Source organism: Leguminivora glycinivorella, chromosome Z (genome assembly GCF_023078275.1).
Source record: "Leguminivora glycinivorella isolate SPB_JAAS2020 chromosome Z, LegGlyc_1.1, whole genome shotgun sequence".
NCBI classification, from domain to species: domain Eukaryota; kingdom Metazoa; phylum Arthropoda; class Insecta; order Lepidoptera; family Tortricidae; genus Leguminivora; species Leguminivora glycinivorella.
The window spans coordinates 2,882,987-2,902,704 of record NC_062998.1 but is presented as its reverse complement, the minus strand read 5'-3'; the positions used below and the strand labels follow the sequence as shown (position 1 = coordinate 2,902,704).

The 19,718-nt window shown below is 41.1% G+C and overlaps 1 protein-coding gene across 2 annotated transcripts in view; it reads left to right on the top strand.

The window, feature by feature from the left end:
- LOC125241157 (cell division cycle 7-related protein kinase-like) overlaps positions 1–19,718 on the top strand; it is a 58,323-nt gene that overhangs the window by 3,991 nt on the left and 34,614 nt on the right. For both annotated transcript variants that reach the window (XM_048149498.1, XM_048149499.1), the window contains exon 3: positions 5,111–5,191. In XM_048149498.1, the coding sequence (XP_048005455.1) occupies positions 5,111–5,191 (81 nt within the window). The remainder of the gene's footprint in view (positions 1–5,110; positions 5,192–19,718) is intronic.

Genomic DNA, 19,718 nt, shown 5'->3' with positions numbered 1-19,718 from the left:
CGCGTCATTCAGCGGTCAAAGCGGTTGGATGACGCCACACTTGATCGGCTCCGCCAGGAGGCTCTCGCTACTCGCGCGGACCCTGCCTCGGGGCGGGATTTGCCCGCCATGTCGCCGGACCCGGTGCCCGAACCCGACCTGGCACCGGAGGCGCCGCGGGTTGATTCCGGTAACGACGGCGGGGACTTCGCGAGTCAGAGCGAGAGTGAGCCTGCCAATGAGCAACTGAGGAGGTCTTTGGAAGAGGCGATTACGCAGTATCGCTCCACAAGCAATCCTAGGCCACGATTACCACGTCTGCCCATGAATAGACGCAATCTAGCGCTAATAGGAGCCTTAAATGCTTTACTAGATCCATATATGCGGACTAGTAAAGATCTAGATGATACACACTCGATCATGTACTGCGGGGCCATCGCGGCGTGCCGTGTTGCTCGAGTCAAGTTTCCGGACGCTGACCGTGCAACTAGGACCGCCGAAGGTGTCCCTGCATGGCAAGTACGGATCGAGCGTCGTATCAACTCGTTTAGGACTCTCATTGCAAAGCTGATCTGCTTCAGAGGGGTAATAATCGCCCCCGAGTAATGCGCTTTGTGAACCAGGCGTTCGCGGGGACGGACATCAGGCCCCGCGACTATTTGGCCAATGTCACAGAGCGCATCGACTTCCTGAAGCAGAAAGTCTATGCATGGGCAAGCCGTATTCGCCGCTACAGAAAGCGTGTGGACCGATTCCAGCAGAATCGTCTTTTTCAAAGCGACCAAAGGAAAGTATACCGAAGGTGGGAGGAAACCGACCCTCGTGTGTCTGACGTGCGGCTGCCGGATGCTACTGCCATGTCTGATTTCTGGCGTAGCATCTGGTCGGTGCCCGTCGAACACACGGAGGGTGAGTGGATGACCGTTGTCGAACGCGAGTGCGAGAGCATCGAGCCTATGGGGGCTATCACCATCAGCCCCGACGACGTAAGTTGTGCTACCCGTACGGCCCAGAACTGGAAAAGTCCTGGACCGGACGGATTGCACAACTTCTGGCTAAAATGGTTTCGATGCTCGCACTCGCATTTGGCAACGCAATTTCAACAAGCCCTCGATCTTGGTTCTCTCCCACCTTCCCTAACAACTGGTGTTACTTTCCTGCTCTATAAGTCCGGTAGTACCACGGAAGCAAAAAACTACAGACCCATCACGTGCTTGCCTACACTTTACAAGCTCCTTACATCCATTTTGAGAGCAAAAATTAACGCGCATATTGTCGCTAACAACATTCTGGCTCCCGCTCAAAATGGATGTAGGGTTGGGTCCCGTGGTACTAAAGAGCTCCTCCTCATAGACATGACCATCTGCCAACAAGTTCGGCGGAACAAGGGGGCCATTTCGGCCGCTTGGATTGACTATAAGAAGGCCTATGATTCGGTGCCTCATTCATGGCTGAGAAGGGTATTGGAGCTGTATAAACTTGATGCAGCTTTAATATCCTTCCTGGCTGCATGTATGAGGCAGTGGACCACAGTCCTTCGTCAACCAGGAGGCAGGGATGGCCCCCTGGCCCGCAGGACCTCATAAGGATTGAGCGAGGAATATTCCAGGGTGACAGTTTGAGTCCATTATGGTTCTGCCTAGCTCTGAATCCCCTCAGCACGCTGCTGAAGGATTCTGGGCTAGGTTGCCGGCTTCGGAGAGAGGGTGAAGTCATCTCTCACCTTCTGTACATGGACGATCTCAAACTATTTGCACCGAACACCCAAGACCTGATGGTGCTATTGAAAACCACAGAAGTTTTCAGTACCGCCATCAGAATGGAGTTTGGTGTCGATAAGTGTGCGGTCATGCATGTGCAGCGGGGGAGGTTGTAAATTCAGAAAATTTACAACTTTCTGAGACGATGTCGTTCAGATCTATCTCTGAATCAGAAACCTATAAGTACCTTGGTATGTCACAGTCGTTGGGTATTGAGGATGTTGGCATTAGACGGTCGGTGAAGGAGCGCTTTTTCAGTCGGCTGACAAAAGTCCTTAACAGTCTTTTGTCAGGAGGCAACAAAGTGCGCGCCTTTAACGCCTGGGTAATGCCTCTACTCATATACTCCTTTGGCATACTACGGTGGACCCAGACTGAGCTGGACGCCCTGGATCGGAGGGTCCGCTCACTGCTTACCACACACCGTATGTTACACCCGCGCTCGTCTGTTATGAGATTGTACATCCCACGGAAGTGCGGAGGTCGAGGCTTCCTAAACGCCAAAGATCTCCACAACCGTGAGGTGTACAATCTCAGGAATTACTTCCTTAACAACGAGTGCGGGATGCATCGTGATGTGGTGGCAGTGGACGGAAACCTCACGCCGCTCTCCTTGGCGAAACAGAACTGGCGCAAACCTGTGGTACTAAGTACTGCGGACCGCAGGGCGGTATGGGAGAGCAAGCAGCTACACGGGCGGTTCTACAAGGCCCTCACGGGACCCGATGTAGATCTGCTCGCATCGGTGAACTGGTTACGATTCGGGGACCTCTTCGGAGAAACCGAGGGTTTTGCCTGTGCAATTGCGGACGAAGTTATGATGACGAACAACTACCGGAAATATATCCTGAAGGACGGTACGGTCGACATTTGTCGGGCATGCCGCCGTCCCGGAGAGTCACTCAGGCATATTATTTCCGGTTGTTCTCATCTTGCTAACGGCGAGTACTTGCACAGACATAATCTCGTAGCCAGGATTATTCACCAGCAACTTGCTCTTCAATACGGCCTTGTGGACCGCGAAGTACCGTACTACAAGTACTTACCTGCGCCAGTTCTCGAAAATGGTCGTGCCACGCTCTATTGGGATCGATCTATTATCACTGACAGGACTATTGTAGCCAATAAACCTGACATTGTGATAATAGATCGACTGCAACGCCGGGCAGTGCTCGTTGACATCACCATCCCCCATGATGAGAATCTCGTGAAAGCCGAGAAGGACAAGTCCAGTAAGTACCTAGACTTGGCTCACGAGATAACCGCCATGTGGGATGTTGAATCAACGATCATTGTTCCGATAGTCGTTTCAGCGAACGGTCTCATAGCGAAGAGTCTCGACCAACATCTTAAGAGACTCTCGCTAGGTGGCTGGATCAAGGGCCAGATGCAGAAGGCGGTGATCTTGGACACAGCACGGATAGTTCGACGGTTCCTCTCTCTGCAGCCCTAACCACCGGCAGCTTGGGCCCTGCCCCGCTGCTGGCGGCACCCTAGGTTAGGTTTTTTATAATGTGTTTATATGTGTTTTATATTGTTTTGTATGTGTTTTTGTATTTTACTTTTATATTCATATTATAAACAGCCTAGCCTAAGAAAGAAAATAAATAAAGAGAATAATAATAATAATAAGCCCGCGGGGGCAGCTTGTGGCGAGCTGACGGTGAGTGGCGACACCGCGGACCCCTATTCCAGAGGGCCGTTTTTTTATGGCCCTCGCCTCTGAGCTTGCCTTAACCGGCCGGCCAGAGTGGATTCGCAAGAGCGGGACCTATGCTCCAGGTTGGAAGTGTAAAATGTCATAACGCCGGCGGCCTGCTGAACGGATCACCGGGATCTGGCTACCGCAGTCTCACCTCTCGACAACCTCTTAGCCTCTCTTCAAGTGTTGCTCTGTTGTCGCACCGTGCGTGCGGCCGTTTTGCAGGGCCCACTCAATGAGTTGGCAAGTCACCGCCTGTCTTCTACAACTCCGAGACTAATTGTCACGGCAGGTGTCCGATAGTCTCCTCCCATAGCCCATTAACCAGTCCATCCAATTTGCAAAACAATAGCCTTATGACCTTAGTTCCCATCGCAACACAAAAGTGTGGCACTGCAATAGTCTTTGCACCTGGCGGGGACCATCTTCGGGTGTATCACATTGTGCGCTCGGGGATGGTATCCGCCACGTGTATCCCTTGCCTTTAGATTAAAATGTCTTAAAGGGCCTCTGTGCTGTTGGCTTCGGCCCCACGCATGCCTCCCAAAGGTCCGGGACCCCATGGTCCCGAGATATGGAAAGACAAACAAATAATAATAATAATAATAACCCCGCGGGGGCAGCTTGTGGCGAGCTGACGGTGAGTGGCGACACCGCGGACCCCTATTCCAGAGGGCACTTCCATCTAGCCCTCGCCTCTGCGCTTGCCTTTACCGGCCCGCCAGAGTAGATTCGCAAGAGCGGGACCTATGCTCCAGGTTGGAAGTGTAAAATGTCATAACGCCGGCGGCCTGCTGAACGGATCACCGGGATCTGGCTACCGCAGTCTCACCTCTCGACAACCTTTCAGCCACTCTTCAAGTGTTGCTCTGTTGTCGCACCGTGCGTGCGGCCTTAATATTACTTTCGCCCCACACACACACATCCCAAGATCAAATAATAATAATAATAAAGAGAGTTTGGGAATGTTCAGCTCTGTCTACCTGGGATCCTTGTGACAGGACTCCGGCGTACAGGGCGCTGAGAAAGGTTAGTAACAAAGATATAACTCCGTCTCTCTCTTAGCATTTTACCAGTTGCTAGAGCGCCTCGGAGCAGGGATCCGCTTTCTGGCTTTTCCTTCTCCACTTCCCACGGTCTTCTGCAGCCCTGGTTGTGAGACTTCTTGGGTTTTCCTCTTCGGCCGGGTAGCAAGACATTTGCAAAATACATATAATAGTACCTTTGTAAGGTGCATTACCTACTGTGTAAAACGAAACGTATTGAATGAAAGAGACAGCATGCTTGAATATTGTTTCAATTCTTACACCTTAAATATCATAGATGGGATATTTTGGGTGAATCCACGTAAAAGTAACGCGAGTCACGACTTCATTGAGTGATTATTTGAACTACAGCTGCAAATTAAGGGATCTACGCATATATCGGGAAAGTAACTTGCACTTGCTAAGTGAATAAATGGAACATGCCATAAAATCGTGACTCATGTTACTATTGACGCGGATTGACCCTTTTGCTTTATTTTATTTTTAAAACTTAGTAAAACTGCATTTAAAGATTTTTTTTGCGTTTAAAGATTTTTTTATACTAGTTCTTGTAACATTTTACAAGAACCAGCATGAAAGTGTCTTCAAGCTACATTCAGAATTAAATTGTAATAATTTTTCAGATGCTTCGCTGTGAAACATTTGGTGCCGACCACTCACCCTACGAGAGTGGCGCACGAACTGCGCTGTCTACGAGACATTGGGTGAGTATTTATTTTATTGATATACTTGCACGCGAGCTACATTACGTTACGGTTACGGTGTGTGTAACCCGTGTAACTACAATCGCATGTGGTCCCACCGCGGGCTAGTACACTATGAGCTATTGGCTATAAAAACGAACAAAAGATAATCACTCCCGTGTAAATAAAAGAGATGTGGCGATGTTTATACTCGCCTAGCGGTGAACTATCAATATCGTCGAGTGATTTATAAAGGAGTGCTCATCTTTTGTTCTTTTCTATAGCCGACTGCTTATAGCAGTCATAGCATAGCTTACTAGCTCACGGGACCAGTGCGCGCCGTCTAGATGAGACTTTAAAGGATACAAGATGAAAGCGGACTGGCGAAAAATACTATAAGCGTCACTGCTATCGACGAGTGCGATTTTAGCTTCAATGTTGGCAGTCTTGGCACATGTTTTTGACGTTACTAAATAGGACATAAACTTACGGCATTCGATTAGGCAGTAGTGCTCCGTATAGGCAGATAATATCTAAGAAAAAAACGTATCTCGAAGAAGCATAAACCTATATGTTGAGCTCAAATACGTTCAACAAAACGCAATCATTGTGCCAACAGATGTGACATCTGACATCCATGTCACATCACAAATGTCATTGTATGATTTATTGAATATTCATAATATATGGATATTAAATATTTTAGAATCGCAGCAGCAATGCGAGTAGAGATACAGAATTAATAACTGTATAAATTAATAATTGTATGACCAATGACCTCATACATAAAATTACCAGTTTAGGTGACAGAAGGCGAATCCAATTTGTAAACATTAAATGTGCTAAGGAATAGAATCTTTCCGATTTTCAACGGGACACGGCTGAAGGGGCGAGCTGGTTTGGACTGCGCCCATGCATCTCAATTGTCCAGAAAGTTCATTCGAAGATCATTTTGCTTATAATAATCTGAGTAATCACAGTGAATGGTTTGACAGTATTTCAGCTAACATGTAGAGAGACTTGCTAGCTTCGTCGGTCAGGCTTCGTCTTGGACACAACGCGGATAGTTAGGCCGCCAGGTGTGGCACTTTGGATTACGTTTTTATAATAGTTTTTGTTAAAGATTTGTTACAAGAAGCATAAAATCATAATATGTGGTGATTTTAACATAGACCTCCTTGAAAACAACAATAAAAATCCAAATATAAAAAACTGGTTTAAAAGTCTTTTAGACGCGTTTAACTTATACCCCAGGATACTTGAACCTACTAGAATAACACATAGATCGCAAAGCAGTATCGATAACATCTTATGTAATTTTAAAAATGGAACAACAAAAGTTCACCATCTTGCTCTTTCGGATCATACTGCTCAGACAATTTCATTAAAACTTCGACAAAAACTTCAGCCAAAATACTGGTTTGTATATAAAAGAGATTATAGTATAGAAAATGTTTCAAAATTCATAAATTGTTTGCAAGCGTTATCCTTCTCGGAGGTGCTAAACGCTGAGGATGTAAACAGCGCATATAATAATTTTATCGACGAATTTAAATTATTCCATGATTTGTGCTTTCCCAAAATTAAGATTAAAATTACATCTAGAAATAAAAATAAGTTTATAACAAAAGGAATCAAGATATCTAGCAAAGTAAAAAGATGCCTATTCATGGATTACCAATATAAGGGATTGAAGTGTGTAAAGGAGCAATATTTAAAATACGCATGCATGTTAAAGAAATGTGTAAAAAAATCACTAAAACAGGCCAATCATAATTTAATAGAGAGAGCGAAAAATAAATGTAAAGCCACTTGGCAAATAATTAAACAATACACAGGAAACAACGAAATGCCAAGCATGATAGAACAGATAAACCACAATGGAGAACTAGTTCATAAACCTGATAGTATTGCAACACACTTCAATAACTACTTCATAGACTCACTCCCTAAGGTTGTAACGGGTAATAAAAACCTGTGCAAGAACATAGAACATAATCTCACAAGTATTTATCTCTATCCTGTTAGTCCTCAAGAAGTTTTCAGAGCAATAAAATCACTTAACAATACTGCAGCGGTAGGTTGTGACGATATAAGTACACAAACAATAAAAGATACTGCATTTCTAATATCTAATCCATTGGCGCATATAGTAAATCTGTCCTTTCAAACTGGTTTATTTCCGGAAAGATTAAAGAAGTCTATTATTAAGCCACTTTTCAAACAAGGAGAAAAAACCAGATTAGGTAACTATAGGCCTATAACTTTGATCCCAATTTTATCTAAAGTGATTGAAAAACTTATGTATAATAGAATAATTGAGTACTCTGAGAAATACAACCTATTAAGAAACGAACAGTGTGGTTTTCGAAGGAATAGATCTACAAATCTTGCTATATATCAACTGCTGAAAACTATTCATGAATGCATAGATAAACGAATCCATATATCATCTGTATTCACCGATATGTCTAAAGCATTCGACTGTGTTAATCACGAAAATTTGCTTAATAAACTAGATCATTACGGTATTCGGGGGCTAGCTCTCGAATGGATTAAAAAGTTATCTCTCAAACAGATTCCAATGTACTGAAATTAATTATTATTGTTCCAAAAGTAATACTATTGAGACTAGAAGATCTTTGTACAGACCTAATCCAAGAGGCGTGCCTCAGGGAAGTATTCTTGGCCCCCTCTTATTCCTGTTTTATATAAACGATCTCCCACAACAGACGAACAATCAAGTAGTATTATTTGCAGACGATAGTAGTGCTTTGATAAGGTGTACAGGCACAACAAAAGAATATGAACGAGAAGTTAATAATACTCTCGATGACATTATTACTTGGATGACCGACAATTCATTAAGCATTAATCTAACTAAAACTCACTTTGTCCAATTTCATACAAGTCGTAGACCAGGATTGGTAATCAACATATCGCATAAAGCGGACTCAATCACGGAGTCAGAGACAACAAAGTTTTTGGGTCTTATACTCGACAGCAATTGTAATTGGCAATTTCACATTGACGAATTATGCACGAAATTATCCAAGTTTGTGTTCCCGATACGTAGATTGATAAATAATGCATCGGAAAAAGCGGGGCTAATGTCGTATTTTGGTTATGTTCAGTCTACCCTCACATACGGTATAATATTCTGGGGAAATTCTACGGACTGGCTAAAAGTTTTTAAGATGCAGAAACGTTGTATAAGAGCGCTCTGTGGTGCATCCCAGAGAGATTCCTGTAGGCCTCTTTTTACCAAATTTAAGATTTTGCCGATGCCTTGTTTGTACATTAAAGAAGTGGCTATGTTTGTAAAAAAGAACCTTAACCTATATCAAAGGAATGATAGATTCCATCGTAATTTGAGAAATGTGTACAAATTGGTAAATACGCATCAAACCAAGTCAAGTTTTTACAAAAATAGCATTTTCTCCATGTCAATCAAAATTTATAATAATATTCCAGACGTATTTAAGGACCATGACAATACAAAATTTAAGAAAGTGCTTCACGAATGGCTTTTGGATAAAATGTTCTATTCCCCACTTGACTTTTTAAATAATAATGGACAATTATAAATAAATATTTAAGTAATTATTGCACATTTACGATTTGACATAATAATAACAATTGACATATTCTGAAGTAGGTACCTATTTTTCATATTGTTTGCTTAGCTTTTTGTGACTGTGTAAATATTGTAAATAGTTTTTATTGCATGCTTTGCATGCCCCAAAATATTGTACACCAGAAATGGTAGACTGCGGAAAAGATACGATTATTATTATTTTTGACATCTTTTATATTTTTTACCTGTGGTCTGACAATAAATCATTTCATTTCATTTCATTTCAAATAAATTAATGATAGTTTGTATTGTTTTGGTAATATATTTTCTACTCGTATACTACTCGTTTGGTACTCGTATAAACCTAAACTGAGATAATAAATGATTATAAAGATCGTTATCAAGGTGCACTTTTCGTGGCAAGTGGTACGGTTGGCAAAAAAAAACAAATACATTTAAATATTCACTTTGTTCTTAACTACAAAATAAATACTTACCTACTATCTTAGGACTACACCTCTAAGGTACAAAGCTTTTCCCGACCAACTGGGTATATATTTTTAAAATAATATACGTCAAATCAAATGACATTAATTATGTCACAAAAATACATTACGCAAAGATACGACTAATTGTTATTCAAGTAGTTCAAGTCAAAAGTAGTGCACGAAGTAAGACTAGCAGGGAGGAGTGTAATAAAGTGCACGAATAATCCCAGTATCTCCATTCACAGTATGGATGGATTTGACAAAATACCCAGATTTTATTACAATGGACGGAGGCATGCAATGTACTATTTGCAATGTCAATACTAAAAGAAAAAAATACAATATGAATAATCATTTAGTTATTTAAAATGGATTTTTTCTAATCGACGTGAACGACTGACAGCCAAATCCATTTGTAATTTAGATAAATATAAATATATATATATATATATATATAGATATCTCCACTCGGTCAATGTTGATCAGACGGGTTTTGGCATCAGTTAATTGTTGATCCGTTGGCAATTGTTGATCACAACAGTTTTTGTTGATCTAATGTATGACTCGGCATACAAATGTGGCTCCGATCGGATCAACAACTGCTGTCCATCTGCCGGCAAAATTACGAACTATTCATAGCATTTTTTATACAAATCCACTCCGTCAATTGTTGATCTGATTCAAATGGACCAATCAGGGAACACCTTCTCCACGATTGGTTGTTTGCTATTGTGCGCTGTTGCCACTATTCTCTGCAATCAATATCCTTCTATTGTACATACTAAGTAACCTTCTAATATGTAGTTAGAATCGTAGCCATAAAAAAATCTTTTAAATTCTTACGCAGTGTTCAATGTAGTCGACAGTGGTAACAACCAAAATAGTTATTTTCACCACACCAACTGGTAAAGGCTCACATTGCTGTTCGAAAACATATAGCAAAATTGCATTTTATCCACAAGAGTGCAAAGTCATTTTAACTTACTATCTATGTTGCTGATAGAATTTACGTATAATAGTTATTTGTTTTACAAGGGGGCAAAGTAGTTGTTTAACCGCACGTGCCAATATTAAGATTCCAATATTGAACCGCGAGCGTAGCGAGTGGTTCAAAAAGTGGAATCTTGAGCGTTGCGAGGATTTCAAGGTACGAAGGTTAAACAAACTTTGCCACCGAGTGAAACACAAACTTTTTCACCACACCAACACGAACAAAATACTGACTATAAAACTAAATCAAATCCATTGAATAATTCAATATTTATGATTCAAAATCATCATTTATAAGTAAATTATACCAGCCCGCTTAAGGCATGAAGTTAAAATTTGTATGAAATTACTTTGCAAGTTTGCACTCTTGTGGATAAAATGCAATTTTGCTATCTGTTTTCGAATAGCAAAGAAAGCCTTTACCAGTTGGGGTGGTGAAATAGTTATCTATTATACAAGAGTGCAAAGTTGTATTGTAACGCCGAGTGTGGAATTAAAATACATTTTACACGAGAAGTAAAATACATTTGCACTCGTGTGTAACACAATAGTTATTTGTTATACAAGGGGGCAAATTGGAATTGAAAAACGAGCAAGTGAAAGGATTCAATAGTTGAACCACGAGCGAAGGGAGTGGTTCGAGAATAGAATCCTGAACTTGCGAGTTTTTTAACATTCGAGAAGTAAAATACATTTGCACCAGAGTGTAACACAAAACTTTTCCCCTCACTATAGCGAGGAAACTACAACGCAAAAAATGCGTTTATCACTGCTTCCTACTAGTTCCACAGGTGGTAAATCATCTTTATTACTAGATTCACCTACTTTTATTAATTTTAAAGCAGTTAATTTGACTTTATTCAATGCCAAATTACTTTACCCACTGATGGATAAAATGCGTTTTTACCCGCTGGTATTAAAGGACAAAACGCGTGTTTCCAAGCTAATGAGAGGAAAAACTTTTTCCCTCACTATAGCGAGGAAAGTACAACGCAAAAAACGCGTTTATCACTGCTTCCAGTAGTTCTACAGGTGGTAAAACATATAACTAGATTAACCCACTTTTATCTTCTTTTTTTTTAAATTATAAATGGGCTTACTCTTGACCACAGACTAGCCCAAGGCAAAGACGTGGCCTACAATGGAGTGAGCTCGCCCAGAAGATGCCTGTTCACTCTTGATTTGAAGGTTGCCGGGTTATATGAGCCCGGAAATATAGCCGCCGGCAAGGAATTCCACTCCTTGGCAGTGCGCATAAGAAAAGAAGAAACAAAGCGCTTCGTGCGGATTCGTGGAATATCAACCAAGTAAGGATGGAGACCGGCCGTGCGTCTAAGAGTCCGATGGTAGAATGGGCACGGTGGAATAAGCTCGTGTAGCTCTTGACCACACTCCCCGAAGTGCAACCTGTAAAACATCGACAGACTAGCGACTTTCCGCCGATGGGCCAAAGACTGTAGCTTGGCCGTTAGCTTCTTGTCGCCAATCATCCTCCTGCGCTCCACTGAGTCCAAAGCAGCGAGTTGGTATTTGGCTGAGCCGTCCCACAGGTGGCTGCAATACTCCATACAGGATCGGACTTGAGCTTTATAGAGTGTTAGAAGCTGTCCAGGTGTGAAGTATCACTTCACCTTATTTAGGATGCCCAGCTTTCTGGCCGCAGTTTGTGCTTTAGACTCAATGAAGGTGCCAAAGTTGAGGACTAAACTCAACTCCACACCTAGGAGTTCTAGGCTGTCGGTAATAGGACAGATGCACCCCGGAAAGTAGGAGTCAGATCGAACGGACTCCGTTTTGCCGAATTTTAAAGCAGAAAATTTGCCTCTATTCAAGGTCAAATTACTTTGTCCACTAGTGGATAAAATGCGTTTTTACCCGATGGTATTAAAGGACAAAACACGTGTTTCCGAGCTAGTGAGGGGAAAATAACTTATTCTCAAGTATTTATGCAGAGAAATGTTGTCATTACGTGCCTAAAAATAGGCTCGGAAGTACCCATTTAGAGCATGGCAACAGAAGAGGACATTAGAATTTCGTACAACTTTCCCGGCCTAGGCCTTGTCATTCCAATATGGAGCCGGTTTTTACGATCAGCTGATCGAGTAGGTATCCTCTACAGCTCACATCGTTCGGCGGATTTACGGAAAAATAGTACCTATACAAACCTCGGCCGGTAAATGGGAAAGCTTCGAATCACATGCTAGTCCACCTCGGCTTCGCCTCAGCCGACGATTACATGGTATCCGAGACATTTCCCACTTAAACGGCCTAGCTATGTAATCTCTACTATCACGCTGTCAGCAACCGATGCCCATATTATGTAGTATTATTACTTATTCTGTGCCGATATCGTAAAGTAATAAAACCGGCCAAGTGCGAGTCGGACTCGCGCACGCAGGGTTCCGTACCATTATCCGCATATATATGATATTCACTTTATTATGTTTTTAGTAGGTATTTGTTGTTATAACAACATAAATACATTATCTGTAAAGAATTCAATTGTCTAAATAGGTTCATGAGATACAGCCTGGTGACAGACAGACGGACAGCGAAGACTTAGTGATAGGGTCCCGTTTTACCCTTAAGTACGGAACCCTAATAATCACCCCGAGGCCGTGCGTGCCTCAGCACAGGCGCGCCAGTCATTTGTTTTGAGAGACCGTAAACAAATAAATGGAGGAGTAAGTCACATACCTAATAACTAATAACTATTTGTGAGTGTGCACAGCAAAACGTCCCTCTTTGTCGATTGCTATAAAGCCGCTTGGTGAGTTTATTCATATAAAAATACAAGTAAATCTCGCTTTAATGGTAAACGACAAAGTGGGACGTTTTAATAAAATATACTTACATTTGTATATTCATGCCAAATAACAGCTTTCTAGTACAAACGGTCTCTGAAATTACCCTCGGACAGACAAACAGATAGAGAGACAGACAGACATGGCGAAACTATAAAGGTTCCGTTTTTGCCATCTTGGCTACTGAACCCTAAAAAGCAATAGTTGTAGCAGAGATTCTACACAACCGTAAATTATAAATGGAACCACAGAATACATATTAGTCTTGGCGGGGAGACACCATTTTTTTTTACTTTTGGAGCAATTATTTCCGAAAATATTAACAATATCAAAAAATGATTTCGGTAAACCCCTATTCCTTTTTAAATACCTATCCAACAATATATCAAGCCTCCCAAGCACGCGAAGCCGCAGACCGAGCTCCGGACGGACAACTACAAGTGCTCCCACGCAGAACAATAATAAAAGTGTCTGAAAAGCGAAGCGGCGGGCCGGAGGCCAAACGCTGAGTTTCGAAATCCAGTGAAGGTCGAAGGTCGAGCTCCGCGTAGGGCCGAAGGCCCGGAGCGTCTCTGAGAGGCTCCCAAGCACGTGAGGCCGCAGACCGAGCTCCGGTCAGACAGTGCTCCCATGCAGAATAACAATAAAAGTGTCTAAAAAGCGAAGCGGCGGGCCGCACGCCCAACGCTGAGCTTCGAAACCCAGCGAGGGCCGAAAGCCGAGCTCCGCATAGGGCCGAAGGCCTGGAGCGTCTCTGAGAGGCTCCCAAGCACGCGAGGCCGCAGGCCGAGTTCCGGACAGCAGTGCTCCCACGCAAAACAACAATAAAAGTGACTAAAAAGCGAAGCGCTTTCCGCTGTGTCTGAACTAGCACTTAATGAAGGGGGCGTTTGAGCCAGCTAAAATTCGGTGCATCCGTCCCTTTGCCTACTTTTAATTAAAGATAAGCAATGACGAAGCCTTTTGCGATGCGATGATGTGACTGTCAAATGTGGTTGATGCAACTGGCCCTAAATCTTTGGTTTAAGGAAGTCTGTGGCTAATTGTTTTCGTTTCCGCCTGACGGCTAAGGGAAGTAGGCTTCTACTTTGTGATTAAATGTTATTTGTCATATTTACAGGGCATTTCTCAGGAGGCGCATGTTTACGTGTCCGGGGCAAAAAACGTCAGAACGGACTGTTCTAAAAATCTGAATAAAATCAGGCATAATCTTTAGCCTCTATTCTATTTGGTGCACTATAACATTGTTTATTTATTATTTTTATAATATAAGTAATAAAATATTGAATGCGAAAAATGACCGTCGGTGGGCGTGTCCCGCACCAAGAATTTGCAAAACAAAAAATCATAACTCAAGATGGAGTTGTTAATCGCAGTTGTTACAGATATTCACGTATAAGGTATTAGTTAACCTATCATATTTTCTGCATAAAAATAATATGTTAGCTAAACTCATCGAGCAAAGACAAATTTACCATGTGTCCCGGGCTAATGACTGATTTCGGTGTAATTTTTTAAACATGACAGTACTCTTACAAATTAGTAGATCAGGGACATAAAGTATGTTTTAGCTATGTTTTAACCATTCAGTGTAGAGGAAATGAAGTACCGTTTTAAAAAGGGGACTTTTTGAAGGTTTCTCAATCGTTCGCAGGGTTTGGTCCCATGTTTTTTAACATTCAGTGGATCAATTTCCTCCCATAGTTTAGGTGCATTTGTCGTTCTGTACGGTACTAATAAATTCTTGAAAGTATGTAATTACGTCATTATGACATCTCTGTATCGTGCAAGCTATTGCAGTTATCTCCAAAAAAGCTATAAAATTTGATATCAGTGGAGTTGATTTCCGTGGTTTTGGTGGATTTTTTGACCATCGATATCAAAAAAAGTGACCACCGACTTCAATTGCCACGTTGTAAACTGATTAAATGTTCATTATTTTGTAACATTTCATACTTAAATACTACGATATACTTTGTTAAAACATATAACTAGGTTTCTAAGCAAATTAAGCCATACTATGGGTACAAAATTCTCTACTCAATAATGACTAGCATATTACCATGTTAAATTTAGTAAAATTGCGCGATTATGAGCCTTTTTACATGACCCTTCATCGAATTAAAATTACAAAATATAAATTGAATAATACGTTATATATTAAGTTGAAATGTGGAATAATGTTTAAAAAATTGAATTCAGTGGGGCAAATTGATTACAGTGCCCATACATAATTTCGGTGAAATAAAAATGTCAGATTTCTTACAAACCATAAGGTTCTAATGCAGGTCTCCACCACCAATATTTTTTAAATTTAGGCTATATTTTATTAAATTAACTGCATGACATATCAATAAAGTAGTAAATAAAAATCAGCACCGAAATCAGGCACCAAACGTCATCCCTGAGAATCGCCCTACAGTAAAACTTTTTAGGTAGGATTTTAAACTGTAAAAAATACTATTTAAAATAAAAAGACACGTGATACGTGTTAAAAAGGTGAATCTTATTTATTTGGACTTAACGTAACCTAACCAGAAGGGACAACCTATTGTTGATCAGATATCAGATCTGATCGAGCATCATCTGTATGCAGAGTCAGTCATACATCAGATCAACAAAAACTGTTAATATTAACTATTGCCAACGGATCAACCATTACCTGATGTCACAACCCATCTGATCAACATTTGTTGACAGGATTAATATTTCTCGGCGAGGTTATTGAACCTTTATAGGTTGAATGAGTGATCATTACTAAAAAATAAACTAAATTATTGTCATCGTAATTTGAGTTTTGGCATAAAAAAGAGCGATTATTTAATAATGTACCTACCACACTAGGATATTTGCCAAAAAAAATAAATACTTAGTTACATGTATGAAGTGCCCCCTCTCCCCTAATTTTTTTTCATTATTTATATACAAATCCTAGTAGCGGCACTCAAAACACACCTTCGTGTAAAAATTCATCAACGTAGGCTTTATGGTTACTGATTAAAGTGGCTATGAAACACGGACAGACGGACGGACATGACAAAACTATAAGGTTAGGAACGAAACCCTAAAATCATTGAATTGTTCAACGAGCCCACCCAGGAAACTGAGCAACCGCCGCCCTGCGTCGAGCCCGCCCGGGCAACAGGGCGACCAACTATGCGCATTCTCATTCCAAGCTAGCCCAGCAAAAGGCCGATCTCTTCGCCGAGCAACGAGCCTGCTATAACGACGGATAGCCCAACAACGAGCAACGAAATCGGCGGCGGAATGACGGACGATGGGTCAATAAGGGCGAGTTGTACCAACACACTTTAACACACTGATCAATGTCAAATATGGCGCGGCAGCTGTCGTCCCGTATATAACTGTCAAAACTTTTCATTCGTGTATGAGAAGTTTTCACAGTTTGGTGCTACTCACCCTAAGGGTACGTTGGACCAAACCGTCTGTAATTGTAATTTAGATTTAATAGTTTAGTTTTATTGTAAGATAATTTTATGTTTTATTAGAACTTTATTTTGTGGTTAAATTCATCGTATAGATGGTTTTAACTGTTCTCTTAGGAGTGAGAGCTACCCCGCCATATTTAACATTAATCAGTGGCTGGCCCTTAGTCTACAGTTAAGATACCTAGACATGAAGACCACTTTGGCCCATTTCTCAAAACAGAAAGTTACACGTTACAAGCGGAAGTCGGATCTCTTTCCAACTTGTCATATTAGACATTGACAACCGTTTGTAACTTTGTGTGCAACTTGTAGCTTCGAGAAATGGGCCCTTGGTTAATAAAACAAATTTTGTTACTCATTGTTTATTAATTTATTAGAATTTCAATTCAACCGAAACAATTTTAACCCAATATTCAGAGATGTATTTATTTATTACTAGTAGGGAATGGATGAAAATTGTGTCGCTTAACTTCAAACTTTGGTAAATCCATTCTGCTATAAGGTTGATTCTTTTTCAGATTAGGTACCTATATAAATATTTTTTCACCACACCAACTGATAAAGGCTTTCTTTGCTATTCGAAAACAGATAGCAAAATTGCATTTTATCCACAAGAGTGCAAAGTAATTTCATACAAATTTTAACTTGATGTCTAAAGCTGGGTGTTAGAATTCACGTATAAATGATGAATTTGAATCATAAACGTTAAATAAATTGATATTTTTTATTTATTTTGATGTTCTACAGTGCACATTTTCATAGTCTTGGTGTAGTGAAAAATTTTGTGTTTCACTCGGTGGCAAAGTTTGTTTAACCTTCGTGCCTTGATACCCTCGTAACGCTCAAGATTCCACTTTTTGAGCCACTCGCTACGCTCGCGGTTCAATATTGGAATCTTTCGCTTGCTCAGGTATCAATATTGGCACGTGCGGTTAAACAACTACATTGCCCCCTTGTAAAACAAATAACTATTATACATAATCAACCTTAAAGCAGAATGGATTTACCCGAGTTTGAAGTTAGCGACACAATTTTAAAAGTGCTTTTTTATTATTTCACTATGTAGATGAATAAGACACCCTTTTCACAGAAAAATGTAACAAAACTGTAAAAATAGTGTTTTTACCCGCCATAACGTTACCATTGTAGATGTTTAAGTGTTTTGCTACAGTCCACTGCTAACGCATTCCGAGTGACATGCAAGAAAAAACTTTGTCGTAATCTGAGGTCTTATTATACCAACATTGACAGCCGAGTAGGGCGGTGGATAGTGGTAATTACATGGACTTAAGCATAACACGTTTAAACACATAAGACAGCGATGGCAGCGGCAGGCGGGAACGGCAGACGGTGTCACTCAACAGTATGCATTTGCAAGGTACCCTCGACTGCAAGTGTCATGCAGCAGTTCGAGGAGTTGTTCTCTTACAAATGCATATTGCTAAGTAATAATAAAATGCATTGAGTCATCACTAAATCGACTGGCTGAATCCGGGTCAAAATCTGAGCCATCACTGGGAGAAAAATCCTGTGTATCAGTTTCGGAATCGAGTTTTTGGGTTGAAGTTAAGGTGCGACATGCCCTTCTTCGCTTTTTTCTTGGTTTCTTCTCTTTGTTTAATAATTCCGGATAATCCTCTGTCCCCTGAAAATAAAAATTACCATTTATTACTATGTAGGTATTAATACACTTTTAAATTACTAGACTTTTTATTGCTATGCCATGTTATGTCTAGGATAGGTAATACCTAATAATAAAATATTTTTTACCTGGTCAAGGCGCATAGGGTCGATTGAATTTAAATCTGATATGGAGACTAATTGATTGTCAGAAACTTCGCCTAAATTTAGAAATATTGATAATCCTGAAATCTCTATATTAGAGATTATATTTACGTTGCTCTCGAAAAAAAGAAACTACTCGTACATTAAAATTGTTGTTCTCCCGCTGGAACCGACAGAGAGAGCGTCCGGTATATGAACGAGTAAAGAACAATTGGGTTTAGACGACCGGTTAGCTTAGTGGGTAGTGACGCTGCCTATGAAGCTGAAGCTCCTCAGTTCGAATCCGAATCGAACCGAAATCGAACATTATGTTTATATTTACGTGGCGTGCCTAGGGTTGCCTAAAAAGGCTAGCCTAAAGATATAGCTTCGTATTTCTGAGCCACACTATTAAATATAAAACCGGCCAAGTGCGAGTCGGACTCGCGCACGAAGAGTTGCGTGTCATTATCTACAAAAACGGCAATAAAATTATGTTTGTTGTATGAAAGACCCTTTAATTATAAACTTTCTTATGTTTTCAGTACTTGTTGTTATAGCAGCAACAGAAATAGGTACATCATCTGTAAAAATTTCAACTGTCGAGCTATCACGGTTCATGAGATACCTACACCTGGTGACAGACGGTCGTACCCTTTTGGTACGGAACCCTAATAAAAATTCGCTAAGTGTGAGTCGAAATCGCGCAAAGGGTTCCATACGATTATCTATAAAAAAACAGCGAAAAAAACTAATGTTTTTTTTGTATGGAACCCCCTTAAATATTGATTTTATTATGTGTTTAGTACTTGTTGTTTTAGCAGCAACAGAAGTACATCATCTGTGAACATTTCAACTGACTAATTATCATGGATCATGAGATACAACAGCAGTGACAGACGGACGGACTGCGAAGTGTTAGAAATAGGTTCCCGTTTTACCCTTTGGTAGGTATAGAACCCTAAAAATCGTTTTGTTATTCATTTTAATTACTTAATTTTTTCTCCTCATAATGTGTAATGTGCACCAACCGGTGTGTGGAGTGTGAACTGGCGAGTACACAGTAGGTATGCTACAAGTACAATATGTATGTACCTACAATACAAGCCTAGCACTAACAATATAATTTATTGTATGAGAATAACCTACAGTCGCCATCAGATATATCAGAGCTGTGAAGGCGCTCACAAATATCTGAACACGCCTCTATTACCAAGGCGTTAGGGACCATTCACACTCATGAGACGCAAGTCTTGCGGCGGTGCGGCGCACGCCAGGCCGCCGCCACGCCGCCTGGGGCGCGTCTTACGTCCTTCCTATACAAAATGTACTGAGGAGACGTTTTTGAATTACATTCGGGCGGCGTAGCGGAGACGTCCGTTCCGCGCCGCAAGACATGCGTCTCATGAGTGTGGACGCTGCCTTAGAGTCTTGTGAGGGCCTTTGCATCTCTGGTTGCGTAGCTAATGGCACAAA